A 15273-nucleotide genomic window follows, 5' to 3' on the forward strand; every position below is an offset into this window, starting at 1 on the left:
TTTGCAGCTGCTGGTAGCAGGGTTTTTAAAAATCTGCTTAAGGGCTCTTTTAATTTTAAAAAAACTAAGCCAGTGGAAACTTTGTTGAGATAGTCCTCTGGCATGAAGGGAAATTCTCTTCTCTGTGATTTTTTTAAAAGATTGAATGCTGTAGTGCTACATTGTAAAGTTCCAATTCACTGATGTGCTGGTACACTAATGCACCCATAGGAAGAGTGTGTGTCTCGTGCGCCTCAGAATTAAAAACCACCCTACTTAAATACAGTTTTTCAGATGATACTTGGAACCACCACAAAATTGTTTGGGACAATAAGAATGTGATTTGCAGGTAGGGGCAGTCTCCTGTGAATTGCAACAATGATACTTCAACCTCCTGATCCGTGTGGAGGAGCCAATTGAATGAGATCTGTTTTTTTTTCCCTGCCTGTGGTGAGAATTTTGGTGTTCTGGTTGTGTACTATAAATATTAATTTCTTAAATATCTTAACTCTGGAAAGCATTCTAATCTTCATCCTTCATAGAGCCAAACTAATAACAAACAGAGCATGACACTTATGCTTTGGAGTGGCATGGCTCACTTTCACACACATACAACACAAAAAAGCAAGTGATCTTATTTATTTGTCCCAGTACACTACAGTGGAGGCAGTGATGCGGCACTGGAGGGAGATAGTAGTCGGAAATTGTGTCCTTTTGTTATTGTTCATTGAAAATATTGTGCATGGCAAGAAGCTGAGATTTCAGCAAACTGTCTACAACTGCCAGTTAAAAATGCTACACTATGCCTACATTTTAGATCAAACTTTTTAACATTTGGATTCTGCAACAAAACATACCAGTGGGAGTAAAATGTCCTGTAGTGGTGCATGAAATTTAAGCAGATCTAAATAAAATAGTATACCAACAAAAACATAATTTAGTTTTTATTATGAATTTTAAAGTTGTGTATTGTATTCTGTATATTTTAATCTTTTTCCTGTGTATTTTAATATATGTATTTTGTAGAAATACATTTTAATATATGTATTTTATACAATGCCTGTGTGTTTTTACCTATGTTTTATCTCACCTTGAGCCATAGGGAGAGGTAGTTAAAAAATAAAATTATCATCATTATTATTATTAAACATTGTAATTTTGTGCTATTGCTTATATGTGGTTTCATGTGCTTACATGCAGATTTTTCTGCAGCTACTGATATGCTAAATTGTAATTTGATTAATCAAGGTTCAATATTTCATCACAATCCAAAATAGTTAAAGATGATTGCATTGTACATTGAGAGGCATTTCCTTAGTCAGCAGGGATATTCAGAGTATTACATGCCTATTAACTCAGGGCACATCTACAGTGATAATGTAGACTGGTGTGAATACAGATCAGCCTGTGGGCAGCCACAAAACACATGCGGACTGATCCAGATTAACTTGGGAAAAGCAGCTTAATATAGCTGCATATCAGGTTAGAAGTACTCAGGGGAAATCCCGAATCCTTCAACTTGAGCTTTGGCAGTGTAGACACTTGTAGCTGGTATCTACGTGGAACTGGCCAATGGCCATCCCATGCTCTCTGGGATTAGGCAGTCTGGGGATACAGAATGGTTGTACTCTCCCTCTCTCTCTCTTTCTCTCTCTGACTTTCCCTCCTTGCTTATGGATGGGATAAGGAAGAGAGACTGTGGAGCAGCAGATAGGAATTCTTGTTGCACTGTAGCTAGCAACAAAAGGGAGAACAGGAGGTGGTAGTTGGGTCCATTCAGAAACTTCCATGCAGCTGGGTAGTAAGGATGTCCTTCCACTGTCGAAGCAGCTGAGAGTGTCCTGATCTGCTTGGTAGTGGGAGGGTGTCCCTACTGCCTAGCCACACCGCATGGATGCTAGTTCCAGCCCGCATAATTTGGAAATATAGAACTACTTATAAAGGAGACTTACTCATATCAGATCTATAATATGACACAGAAAACATAGGAATTGGTGCACCAACCACTTAGCTTAGAAGACATTCAAGTTGGTGATGTGCTTGGATTTTGTAAGGGGATGTTTCTATGTGTTTAAAATCTAACACAGTTTGAAAGCCAGGAGGTAATATGCTGTCAAAAGGTTTTTTGTTTTTATTAAAGTGGCTATTATATTAGGACTACCAACTTTACATAGTTTTCTCACAGACCATTTGAATTTAGGCTTAATCGTATGAACACTTAAAGTGCCATATTGAAGGGTTTTTTTTTCTTTTGAGGTGATTTTTTAGATATCAGTAACATTCGTGAGTGCCTCAAAGTTAATGGTTCTTTCCATAAAACCAAATTTATGCAGGTTTGATCATGACAAATTGACATTAACATTAGACATTGTTCATTTCCTTCAATCCAGATATTTTACCTATGTTTTATCTCACCTTGAGCCATAGAGAGAGCACAACACCACAAATATGATATCATAGGCATCACTGAAACCTGGTGGGATGACTCCTATCGCTGGAATGTAGACATCGAGGGCTATAACCTCTTTCACAGAAACTGAACAAAGGGGAGAGGAGGCGGAGTAGCCTTATATGTCAAAAACTCTTATGCTGCAGAAGAAATGCATGACAGCAATCTGGGAAACCAGCTTGAAAGCATCTGGATAAGAATCAAGGGAACTGGGACTCAAAAAGTTCTTGTTGAAGGAGTCTACTACAGACCTCCAAGCCAGGAGGAAGAACTTGATGAAGTCTTCTGCCAACAGTTGACCAAACAGGCACAGAGAAGAGATGCAGTAGTCATGGGCGATTTCAACTATCCTGATATTTGCTGGAAAACAAACTCAGCCAAGAGTACAAAGTCAAACAAATTCCTCGCTTGCCTTGCAGACAATTTCATGGTCCAGAAGGTAGAAGAGGCAACAAGGGGATTGGCTACTCTTGATCTCATCTAACAAATGTGGAGGACCTGATCGATACGGTTGAAGTGGTAGGATCCTTAGGGGCAAGTGACCATGTGCTCCTGCAATTTGAGGTACAAAGGAAGGCCGAAACTAAGACAAGTCAAACCCGCATTTTGGACTTTAGGAGAGCTGATTTCCAAAAAATGAAAGAAACACTGAGCAGCATCCCATGGACACAGATACTAAAAGACAAGGGAGTTACGGATGGATGGGAGTTTCTCAAGAGTGAAATACTCAAGGTGCAGTTGCAAACCGTGCCAACAAAAAGAAAAAATAGGACAAGTGCAAGGAAGCCAGAATGGATGTCCAAAGAACTTCTAACTGTGCTGAGACACAAAAGAGACATGCACAAGAACTGGAAAAAGGGAGAAATCACCAAAGAAGAATTCAAACAAATAGCCAACACCTGTAGGGAAAAGGTCCGCAAGGCTAAAGCACAAAACGAGCTCAGGCTTGCCAGGGACATTAAAAATAATAAAAAGGGATTTTTTTCTTATGTCAGTAAAAAAAGGAAAAACAAGGAGGCGATAGGACCTCTTCGAGGAGAAGATGGGGCAATGCTGACAGGGGATAGGGAAAAGGCAGAACTACTTAATACCCTCTTTGCCTCGGTCTTCTCACAAAAAGAAAGTCATCTTCAACCTCAGCAAGACGGAGTGGATGAGGGATTTGAGGACATCCAACTCCAAATTGGGAAACAAGTCATACAAGAATACCTGGCCGCTCTAAATGAGTTCAAGTCCCCAGGGCCAGATCAACTACACCCAAGAGTATTGAAGGAACTAGTGGAAGTCATTTCGGAACCATTGGCAACCGTATTTGAGAGTTCTTGGAGAACAGGAGAAGTTCCAGCAGATTGGAGGAGGGCCAATGTGATCCCAATGTTCAAGAAGGGAAAAAAGGATGACCCGAACAACTACCGTCCAGTCAGCCTCACGTCAATACCAGGCAAGATTCTGGAAAAGATTGTTAAGGAAGTGGTCTGCAAACACTTAGAAACAAATGCGGTCATTGCTAATGGTCAACATGGATTTATCAAAAACAAGTCATGCCAGACTAATCTGATCTCTTTTTTCAATAGAGTTACAAACTGGGTAGATGCGGGGAATGCCGTGGATGTAGCGTACCTGGATTTCAGTAAGGCCTTCGACAAGGTCCCCCATGACCTTCTGGCAAGGAAACTAGTCCAATGTGGGCTAGGCAAAACTACAGTGAGGTGGATCTGTAATTGGTTAAATGGACGAACCCAGAGGGTGCTCACCAATGCTTCCTCTTCGTCCTGGAAAGAAGTGACGAGCGGAGTGCTGCAGGGTTCCGTCCTGGGCCCGGTCCTGTTCAACATCTTTATTAATTACTTAGATGAAGGGTTAGAAGGCAGGATCATCAAGTTTGCAGACGACACCAAATTGGGAGGGATAGCCAATACTCCAGAGGACAGGAGCAGGATTCAAAACGATCTTGACAGATTAGAGAGATGGGCCAAAACTAACAAAATGAAGTTCAACAGGGACAAATGCAAGATACTCCACTTTGGCAGGAAAAACGAAATGCAAAGATACAGAATGGGGGATGCCTGGCTCAAGAGCAGTACGTGTGAAAAAGATCTTGGAGTCCTCGTGGACAACAAGTTAAACATGAGCCAACAATGTAATGTGGCGGCAAAAAAAGCCAATGGGATGTTGGCCTGCATCAATAGGAGCATAGTGTCTAGATCTAGGGAAGTAATGCTACCCCTCTATTCTGTTTTAGTTAGACCACATCTGGAATATTGTGTCCAATTCTGGGCACCACAATTCAAGAGAGATATTGACAAGCTGGAATGTGTCCAGAGGAGAGCGACTAAAATGATAAAAGGTCTGGAGAACAAGCCCTATGAGGAGCGGCTTAAGGAGCTGGGCATGTTTAGCCTGAAGAAGAGAAGACTGAGAGGGGATATGATAGCCATGTATAAATATGTGAGAGGAAGCCACAGGGAGGAGGGAGCAAGCTTGTTTTCTGCTTCCCTGGAGACTAGGACGTGTAACAATGGCTTCAAACTACAAGAGAGGATATTCCATCTGAACATGAGGAAGAACTTCCTGATTGTGAGAGCCGTTCAGCAGTGGAACTCTCTACCCCAGAGTGTGGTGGAGGCTCCTTCTTTGGAAGCTTTTAAACAGAGGCTGGATGGCCATCTGTCAGGGGATTGGCTACTCTTGATCTCATCCTAACAAATGCGGAGGACCTGATCGATGCGGTCAAAGTAGTAGGATCCTTAGGGGCAAGTGACCATGTGCTCCTGCAATTTGAGGTACAAAGGAAGGCCGAAACCAAGACAAGTCAAACCCGCATTTTGGACTTTAGGAGAGCTGATTTCCAAAAAATGAAGGAAACACTGAGCAACATTCCGTGGACACAGATACTAAAAGACAAGGGAGTTACGGATGGATGGGAATTTCTCAAGAGTGAAATACTCAAGGCGCAATTGCAAACCGTGCCAACAAAGAGAAAAAATAGGACAAGTGCAAAGAAGCCAGAATGGATGTCCAAAGAACTTCTAACTGTGCTAAGACACAAAAGAGACATGCACAAGAAGTGGAAAAAGGGAAAAATCACCAAAGAAGAATTCAAACAAATAGCCAACACCTGTAGGGAAAAGGTCCGCAAGGCTAAAGCAAAAAACGAGCTCAGACTTGCCAGGGACATTAAAAACAATAAAAAGGGCTTCTATTCTTATGTCAGTAGAAAAAGGAAAAACAAGGAGGCGATAGGACCTCTTCGAGGAGAAGATGGGGCAATGCTGACAGGGGATAGGGAAAAGGCACAACTACTTAATGCCTTCTTTGCCTCGGTCTTCTCACAAAAAGAGAGTCTTCAACCTCAGCAAGATGGAGTGGATGAGGGATTGGAGGACATCCAACCCCAAATTGGGAAAGAAGTCGTCCAGGAATACCTGGCCGCTCTTAATGAGTTCAAGTCCCCAGGGCCAGATCAACTACACCCCAGAGTATTGAAGGAACTAGCGGAAGTCATTTCGGAACCATTGGCAACCATCTTTGAGAGTTCTTGGAGAACGGGAGAAGTTCCAGCAGATTGGAGGAGGGCCAATGTGGTCCCAATCTTCAAGAAGGGAAAAAAGGATGACCCAAACAACTACCGTCCGGTCAGCCTCACATCGATACCGGGCAAGATTCTGGAAAAGATTGTTAAGGAAGCGGTCTGCAAACACTTAGAAACAAATGCAGTCATCGCTAATAGTCAACATGGATTTATCAAAAACAAGTCATGCCAGACTAATCTGATCTCTTTCTTCGATAGAGCTACAAGCTGGGTAGATGCGGGCAATGCCGTGGATGTAGCGTACCTGGATTTCAGTAAGGCCTTCGACAAGGTCCCCCATGACCTTCTGGCAAGGAAACTAGTCCAATGTGGGCTAGGCAAAACTACGGTGAGGTGGATCTGTAATTGGTTAAGTGGACGAACACAGAGAGTGCTCACTAATGCTTCCTCTTCATCTTGGAAAGAAGTGACAAGTAGAGTGCTGCAGGGTTCCGTCCTGGGCCCGGTCCTGTTCAACATCTTTATTAATGACTTAGATGAAGGGCTAGAAGGCATGATCATCAAGTTTGCAGACGAAACCAAATTGGGAGGGATAGCCAATAGTCCAGAGGACAGGAGCAGAATTCAAAATGATCTTGACAGATTAGAGAGATGGGCCAAAACTAACAAAATGAAGTTCAACAGGGACAAATGCAAGATACTCCACTTTGGCAGAAAAAATGAAATGCAAAGATACAGAATGGGTGACGCCTGGCTCGAGAGCAGTACGTGTGAAAAAGATCTTGGAGTCCTCGTGGACAACAAGTTAAATATGATGTGGCGGCAAAAAAAGCCAATGGGATTTTGGCCTGCATCAATAGGAGCATAATGTCTAGATCTAAGGAAGTAATGCTACCCCTCTATTCTGCTTTGGTTAGACCACATCAGGAATATTGTGTCCAATTCTGGGCACCACAATTCAAGAGAGATATTGACAAGCTGGAATGTGTCCAGAGGAGGGCGACTAAAATGATCAAGGGTCTGGAGAACAAGCCCTATGAGGAGCGGCTTAGGGAACTGGGCATGTTTAGCCTGAAGAAGAGAAGGCTGAGAGGAGATATGATAGCCATGTATAAATATGTGAGAAGAAGCCACAGGGGGGAGGGAGCAAGCTTGTTTTCTGCTTCCTTGGAGACTAAGACGCGGAACAATGGCTTCAAACTACAAGAGAGGAGATTCCATCTGAACATTAGGAAGAACTTCCTGACTGTGAGAGCCGTTCAGCAGTGGAACTCTCTGCCCCGGAGTGTGGTGGAGGCTCCTTCTTTGGAAGCTTTTAAGCAGAGGCTGGATGGCCATTTGTCAGGGGTGATTTGAATGCAATATTCCTGCTTCTTGGCAGGGGGTTGGACTGGATGGCCCATGAGGTCTCTTCCAACTCTTTGATTCTATGATTCTATGATTCTATAAATAATCAAAGCCAATGATTGCTTGATGGTTGAAAGCATGTGTCTTTCAATGCTATGACTATGCCAGAGTGCCATGACCAAAGTGCGTGTAGCTGCATTTAACTCGCTCTATGGCAAGTAGTACAGTGTATGCAGTTTCAGCATCATTGGAATATGTTTGCAATGCTACGTGATATAAGGAGGTGTTCACATGTGTAGGGCAATAGTTATATTCAAATTAGCACAGGTTCCTTGTTGTCTCATTGTTCTGCAACCAGTGAGAACAAATAGTAGCCACACCTTCCTTACTAAATCTAAAGGGTGCATAGATTTCTTCTTTTTTGCCATTCAGAGAATGAAAATTTGGTACTTTCGTTCATTCTTGGATAGCTGAAGAAACTATCTACCTTATCCCAATTTGCTGCTCCACGGAATAAATAAAAAAATATTTTTTGAAGTGATTATCGTAGGTCAGGCTTCAGAATGAAACTAGTGGAGAACAAAAGGGAGTCAATGGACAACAGAAAAAGAATCTTGGATTCCTGCTTAGAAGCCATCCAGGAGTGTGTGAATTGCTCCCTCAGCCATCCAGGGATGAATATTCACAGGAAACATCATTCTTTCATACTCACATATTAAAATGTGCTTTCATTCCAGGCAGTTGCATTATGAATGGCATACCACTTACCCATGTAGGGTTATTCAAGGTTATGCCTCCTTTGAATATGGTTATGAATACCTGGGCTGCTCTCCACGTTTGGTTATTACCCCTCTCACAGATCGGTGTTGGTTAACTGTGACTACAGCTCTACAACTGAATTTAGGAGGTTGTCTTGCTGGTCCAGCTGGTACAGGAAAAACAGAAACTGTTAAAGATCTAGCAAAAGTAAGTGCTAGGCTTGATATCAAAATGTGTTTTCTTTCATAGAACAATATATTCATCATCATACTATATGCCAAAAACTTTCTCTGCCTTGGAGAATCATACATCATGAAATGTGCTATCTTTGCCAGGCCTTCATGCCTCAGGCACAACGAAACAGCGAGGGTCTACAAAATAAGCTGGTTATGGAACAATCCTGTTTGGTGAATGCCATTTTATTCATAGAAGCAAAATTAAAAATAGATTCCAATATTTTGAAACTAGATCCAGTTATTTGCTCAAATAAAAAAGAGCTATTGTGTGAGTCAGTTGTAATTTAGACCAGGGCTTAGATTTAGTCCATATTGTTTATGAATTAACCGAATGGTTATATTGAAATGTTCGTGTCACGTTTTCTTGTCTGCACAGTTTTTAATTTAACAAAATTTCACTTGTTTTTTAAGTTTAGAAAGGCAGATTTCTTAGGGGTGTTTTTTTTAATTGAAAAATTGAAAACAAACTGAAAATATAATAAGACCTATAATTTTATTCCACATTTGAAACTTTTCTATCTTATTAATCTGTCTTATTAAATAAATAACAGTTTTCATCCCTAAAGCATCGTTTCTCTTTTCATTAGGCATTAGGGAAACTCTGTCTTTCCTTTAACTGTTCTGAAGGTTTGGATGATCAGGTACAGTACATAATTTTTTAAAATACGCAGTTTAGAAATTTGTACCCTTAGATTTGTTTTTGTAGAATTAAGGGCTCATCTACACCAGGAAAGTTAGCCCAGTGTAAAAGAAACATTTTATTAAAGATAAATGATGAAGTGTTTGTATGAGATTCACTCCTACAGATGCAGTCCGCTCATGCACTGGTATGTATCAGCGCATGTTTGCAGACCTTACTAAAAAAAATAAAAATAAGATTAATCTCCATGGAAGAATGTTGGTCACTGCTCTGTCTGCTGGTATAGCTAATTGCTGGAACTGCTGAGGTTTTGTCAAATAAAAATGCTCTCTTTATCTTAGTGCCTTTGTAAAACTATAAGTCTCCAGGGTGAGGAGTGTTGTGTTCGACAACAGTGTTGCAATTAGAATAATAATAAAAATGGAATTATGTATTTTGCATCTACTGTAGAATGCTTTCCTTCTTTTATGTATTCTGTGAAGGAAGGGACTATTGCTTATTGCAACTCAGGGCCCTTCTATACAAGCCAAAAATCCGAGAGAAATTGAGGTTTTGAGTCCCACTTCATCTTGGGATGGAGGCTACATACTGGCCCAAATCTCTGAATTTTGCAAGGAGGGAAAGAAGATGCATTCTTATGGCCAGAAGTAAAATGACTAACACTATGGTCATAGGAAAATGAAGCCATTAAAGTGTCACCAACAGCACACCCTTAATGACACATCACAACCCCCAAACTCATAGCTGAAGTGCTTTTGCACAGTTGAAAACACTTTGAAAGTGCTTCAGAGTTCTTTATGTTGCTTGAAAACAGGAGTTGCACATTTTTAGAAAATTACTACAGACGAGTTGCTGACTGTTTTGGAATGAATTAAAAACTAGGCAATTCCATTTGTGCTTCAGGAGGCTGCAGCTCATATTATAAACCTCATGTGGTAAGTCTTTAGTATTAATAAGCTTTTACACTAGAGTACATCTACTGATATACAGAAAAAAATAGAGAATTGGGTGTGTCACGTTAAAAAAAGTTCAATGCTGATCAAAATATACCTTTTTGTTTAAGGTGATGGTGAAATTATTCTGCGGGCTAGTTCAGTCAGGCGCTTGGTGTTGCTTTGATGAATTCAACAGGATTGATATAGAAGTACTTTCTGCAGTTGCTTCACAGATTCAAACAATCAAGGCAGCTAAAGACAGCTTCACTGTTAGGTATTTATATGAAAATATTCCGATCATTTGAAAGTGCTCTCCCTTATTGTATTATTTGGAAACATTACTTATTGGATAACACATCCCACAACTACCCAGAATCCCCCAATCAGCATGTTCAAATGACATTACATGCAGATGCATGTGGCTTTGCATTGTGTATATATGTGCATGCGTGTATATACGTGTTTCTATGTTGGTGTTTTAAATCTTTTACTTCAAAGAAGGCTTTAAAACAAATACTTGTTTAGAAATCTTGACTCTAGGACTGAAAGAAGTTCTGACTGCTGGATATCTGTGTATGAATTAGAAAGCTAATAATACAGTCAACTGTATATTACCTGTATGGGTTTTCTGTACAACTCTGGAGAAAACTGTTCTTATGCTTTTTGAAAGCATTTTTAAAAGAAATTCCTTCCCTTTAACCTTAATATTGAAATGATTTGTATTTATTTATCAAATAACTAAGAAGTTCTATTGTGTATGCCCACAGAGCACATGAATGAATTAATAAATGTTCTATGTGTTGTTGTTGTTAATTTGTTCAGTTGTTTCTGACTCTTGGATCAGCCCACACCAGATCTCCCTGTTGGCCATCACCTCCTCCAGCTCCTTCAGAGTCAAGCCAGTCACTTCAAGGATGCCATCCATCCAGCTTGCCCTTGGTCGACCCCTCTTCCTTTTTCCTTCCATTTTCCCCAGCATAATTGTCTTCTCTAAGCTTTACTGTCTCCTCATGTTGTGGCCAAAGTACTTCAACTTTGTCTCTAATATCCTTCCCTCAATGAGCAGTCGGGCTTTATTTCCTGAAATATGGACTGGTTGGATCTTCTCGCAGTCCAAGGCACTCTCAGAACTTGTCCTATGTGTACACATGCTTATAAAGGGATCTTGGCAATAGCATGTCTTAGGCTATAAAAGGGGGAGTATAGTGAACACAACAGTCATACAAATAATTGCAAATGGAAAAAGGAAAGAAATTAAGAAGTAAAAACCATATACCACAATACTTTCCATTTATACAAGGCTGTAATCCACACATACACACATCAGATAAAAAAAGAAACATTTTGGGACCTGCAAGGTGCAGGGAAAGTATTTCCTGAAAGACTGATTTTAGAAATGACAAGTTATCTCGTTTTAGCCCAATTAGTCAGTGATTCATATTTATTTAATGTCAATTTATACCTTAGTTTATTTTAGTGATGTATATGGGACTACAATAGAAAGCATTGACTCCCATTATCTTTCAAAGCTCAGATCAAGTTTTTTTAAGATTGATAATTAATAATATTATAAAAAAATTCTTATCCACCTCTCCTCATGGCTTGAGGCCAGTTACTATACAATATCCCAGAATACTTGTAGGGTATCAGAACAAACACAAACACAAAATAATCTATGTAAGGAGAAAGTATAACATCCAAAGAGCATACAGTAACAATTTACCAAAATCCTCAGTACACAGCTCAATTCAGTGCTCTTTGGATGTTATACTTTCTCTGTACATAGATTGTTTTGAGGCCAGTTACAACGTTGCTAAAACACATAATCAAAACACACAATCATTTAAAAAACACTCCGTATAGTACACATATTAAAGCATATTTCCATAAAATACATATTAAAATACACAAAGCAAAAATTAGACATAGAGTGGAAGTTTTAAATTAATCATTAAAATACTATAAGACTTGGGCTAAAAGTATCTTTAAAATCTCCCATTGTTTCATACCCTGGTTCTATGATCAGAATAGAGGTCTTGGTTAAGAAGCCAATGGCCCTGCATGCTGGGATAACTGCTCCAGATTAGGACTTTTTGCTGTTAGCCTCCAAAGGGCAGCATTTTGTGTACATGCCATCATTTTAAATTATACTTTGTGCAAAAAAGAGGAAATTATTATTTCAGTTTTTAAATTCCTTTAACTTACTATATGATTGGTTAGTCAGTTTTATCTTAAATTGAGTCTAAGAACTGTTTCCTCTTATGGCCATTTAGTTCTCAAATGGTTTCGAATTGTTCTCATTTTTATTATATTTTAGTGGGTTTTATTCTGTTGTATTTTGTGTTTACATAGATTACTTCAGGCATTGTTGAGATATAAGTTTAATCAATATAAAAACAAACTAGAGGTAGTTACACACAAATGGATAATGCAGGGTAAATCCGGTGTCCTGGGTGCCTGGATGCCATGGCAGCAGGATTGGGACTCCCTGAACTACCTGAGAGACAGCAGGGAGTTCTAACCAACCATACCAAACATGGTTAGCTGCACTGGGCAGCCGCCCTATGGGACTACCCATGTCGCAGTTGTCACCAACCATGACATCAGCACACTACCTTCTTCTTGGAATTCTGGCTGACATCAGGAGATGGGAGGAAGCAAGTGGGCAGTCTGGCCAATGGTGGTCTAACTGATAGGGTTGTTGCAGCTGTTATGATATACCCCTGGGTCACCAGAGCCTGGGGAATGCAAGATGGCAATCAAGACAGTTGCCACAATTTTTGATTAGGAATTGGCCCAGCTGTGGATGGCCCCTAATTCTGGGGAGAACTTTAATCCTGAGTCAAGATTCAGATCCCACCCTCAAGTTAGTTGAATCTGGGGGAAGGCCTTGCTCAGAGTTAAGGCAGATCAGCCCTTTATGATGCTGATCCACATATACTCTTACCTAAGTAGCCGGTGTATATGTGTCCCTAGGATAGTATGATAGATTTAACAAGAATTCCTCCCATTTAAGAAACTGTCTTTAATAATCTAATATTTGTCATAGGTTTGTATTGGAAGGAAAAGAAATCCGTCTGAAACCATTTTGTGCAATCTTTATTACCTTGAATCCTGGGTAAGTGATAAATGTTGCCTATGACTATTAAAAGAGCTAGCAAAATCATTTTTATATGAACATACTTATTTGTCTCAAATTGAAACCATTGAATTAAACATATTGGCCTCTCTCATGCAACCTTACCAGAGATTGAACGTGGGATCATTTTGTGCATGCAAAAATATATGACCTACCATTGAACAACTGTGGACCCATGCTATCCACTCAGGTTTGGTTCTAGGACCCTCTGTGAATATCAAATTCTATGGATGCTCAATTATGGGATAGTAAAGTAATGTCTCTTCTAAAAAATGGCAAAAATCAGGGTTTGCTTTTTGGATTTCAAAACATATTTTCAAGACATGAATAGTTGAATCAATGGATGCAGAATCTGAGGATACAGGGGACTTCTCTAAAACAATGCCATATTAAACCAATACCTTTGTTTATCTTTTTATATCTAACTAAAGAGGTATTTCTAAAGACAGCCAAAATGTTGGATGGCACATAAATTATTGTTTATTTTTCTTTGGAATAGGCTTGATTCAATAGCTGTGGTCCCAGTGCTATATCATAGGCAAATCTCCTATCTTCTTATTTAGTACTTGGCTCCTATTGTGAACTGTTTTGTTATCGTTGAAAGTGTTCAAACAGCCATGCTAAAATCTTATTAGTATGAACTTAAAAAGTAACTCATAGTTTTTCTTTTCTTTTCAGATACAAAGGTCGTGTAGAACTCCCAGACAACCTGAAGTCACTATTTCGTCCTGTGTCTATGATGGTACCAGATTATGAACTCATTGCTGAAATGATGTTATTTTCAAAAGGTTTCAAATCAGCAAAAATACTTTCAGGGAAGATAGTAAATCTTTATCATCTTTGTAGCAAGCAGCTATCACAGCAGGTAAAACTTTCTGACAAATGTGTTAAATTGTTACCGCAAAAATAACAAAGTATTGTGTAGCACCTTAACAAATTGTGTTACATTGCAAACTTTGAATCGCCTCAGTTGGCATATTTACATAGTGCTTGAATGCTTTATAACCGTAAAGTGAAAAAATACAAACATTGCAAGCAATCATAACAGTAACAGAGTTTTGGATAGTAATATAGACATCCTTGCCTAAGATGCTTCTGAAATCCTATCTGCTCCCTATACACCATAGACTGGCCATGTGGGAGATTTCAGAGGCAATTCAGTGACAGTAGCAGTATACAAGATTGCCACTATAAGGTGATGAATGACCAGTGTCAGTACTGAAGATGTAGGAGAGGGAAAATCGATGTATACTCTAGCGTAGATATTTTAAAAATAACAGCTCTTAAATGTATAAACACTGTGATTTTCACTAAGCAAAAGGTATGATGGTTACAAAACTTTTGGTTTGGGTATGCTGGGTTATCAAGACAGTGCTGAGGAATAGAAGACATGGGGAGACTGCTAGGAGCAGGATAAGAAACTTGCTACTTCCAAAAGATACAGCAATGGTGCCCAAAGATGCTACCAATTTCCAAACCCTTATGATTTACAGAAACCATATGCTAGTTCAGTATTAGTTTGATGATTTTGTCACGTTTAGCCTACCTTAAGAGAGGAAAGTTTAATATAAATATAATAATAATAACAATAATAGTAATAATGCTATTCATTTATATCCTGCATTGGCTATAACATTTTGTAAGCTCAAGGCAGTTTACGAAATATTATAGCCAATGCAGACTGTACCCTTTGGCTACACATTGTTTCCGGACTTTTGAAAGATAGTACTTAATGTATAACTTCCTTCAGCAAACTTACTTCATGCTGTGTTGTTGTTCAAAGGCAGAAACTATTAATTTATGGCTGTTTTGCAATATTCCTGTCATTTGAAATGAGGAGCTATCATCAGCTTTCCATTTCCCTACAATTTGAGCAAAGTAAGCATTCATCATTCCTCACATTCATGAAGAGTTACAGTTCATAATTAACATAGTGCAAAAAGATAAAGTTCAAAGCTAAAGCAGTATGCAAGGAAAGAGGCTATGCACATTTGACTAATTGAATTAATAACACAACATACAAAGACATAAAATAAGAACATAAAATAAAGAATAACAGTAGTTGGGGCTGCAGTCAGGTGTGTGACAGTATATTGAAAAGGGGGTTAATGCAGAGGAAGAAAACATCAATTTAGAACAGAGAAAATATGGAAGCAGCAGTTTTAACTAAGACAGTGTCTACACAAATTGAGAAAGCCACATTTTCCCCAAAGCTAGCAATTTTCACAATACATGATGACTTTAGGTAAGAATCCAG

The 15273-nt window shown here is 39.3% G+C and overlaps 1 protein-coding gene across 1 annotated transcript in view; it reads left to right on the forward strand.

Moving 5' to 3' along the window:
* The window catches only part of DNAH14 (dynein axonemal heavy chain 14), a 204829-nt gene that overhangs the window by 78977 nt on the left and 110579 nt on the right, over nt 1-15273 (forward strand). Inside the window, 5 exon segments of the mRNA XM_067463629.1 lie at nt 8045-8273; nt 8890-8943; nt 10006-10151; nt 12927-12995; nt 13695-13881. Coding sequence (XP_067319730.1) covers nt 8045-8273; nt 8890-8943; nt 10006-10151; nt 12927-12995; nt 13695-13881 — 685 coding nt within the window.

Source organism: Anolis sagrei, chromosome 1 (assembly GCF_037176765.1).
Source record: "Anolis sagrei isolate rAnoSag1 chromosome 1, rAnoSag1.mat, whole genome shotgun sequence".
Classification (NCBI taxonomy): domain Eukaryota; kingdom Metazoa; phylum Chordata; class Lepidosauria; order Squamata; family Dactyloidae; genus Anolis; species Anolis sagrei.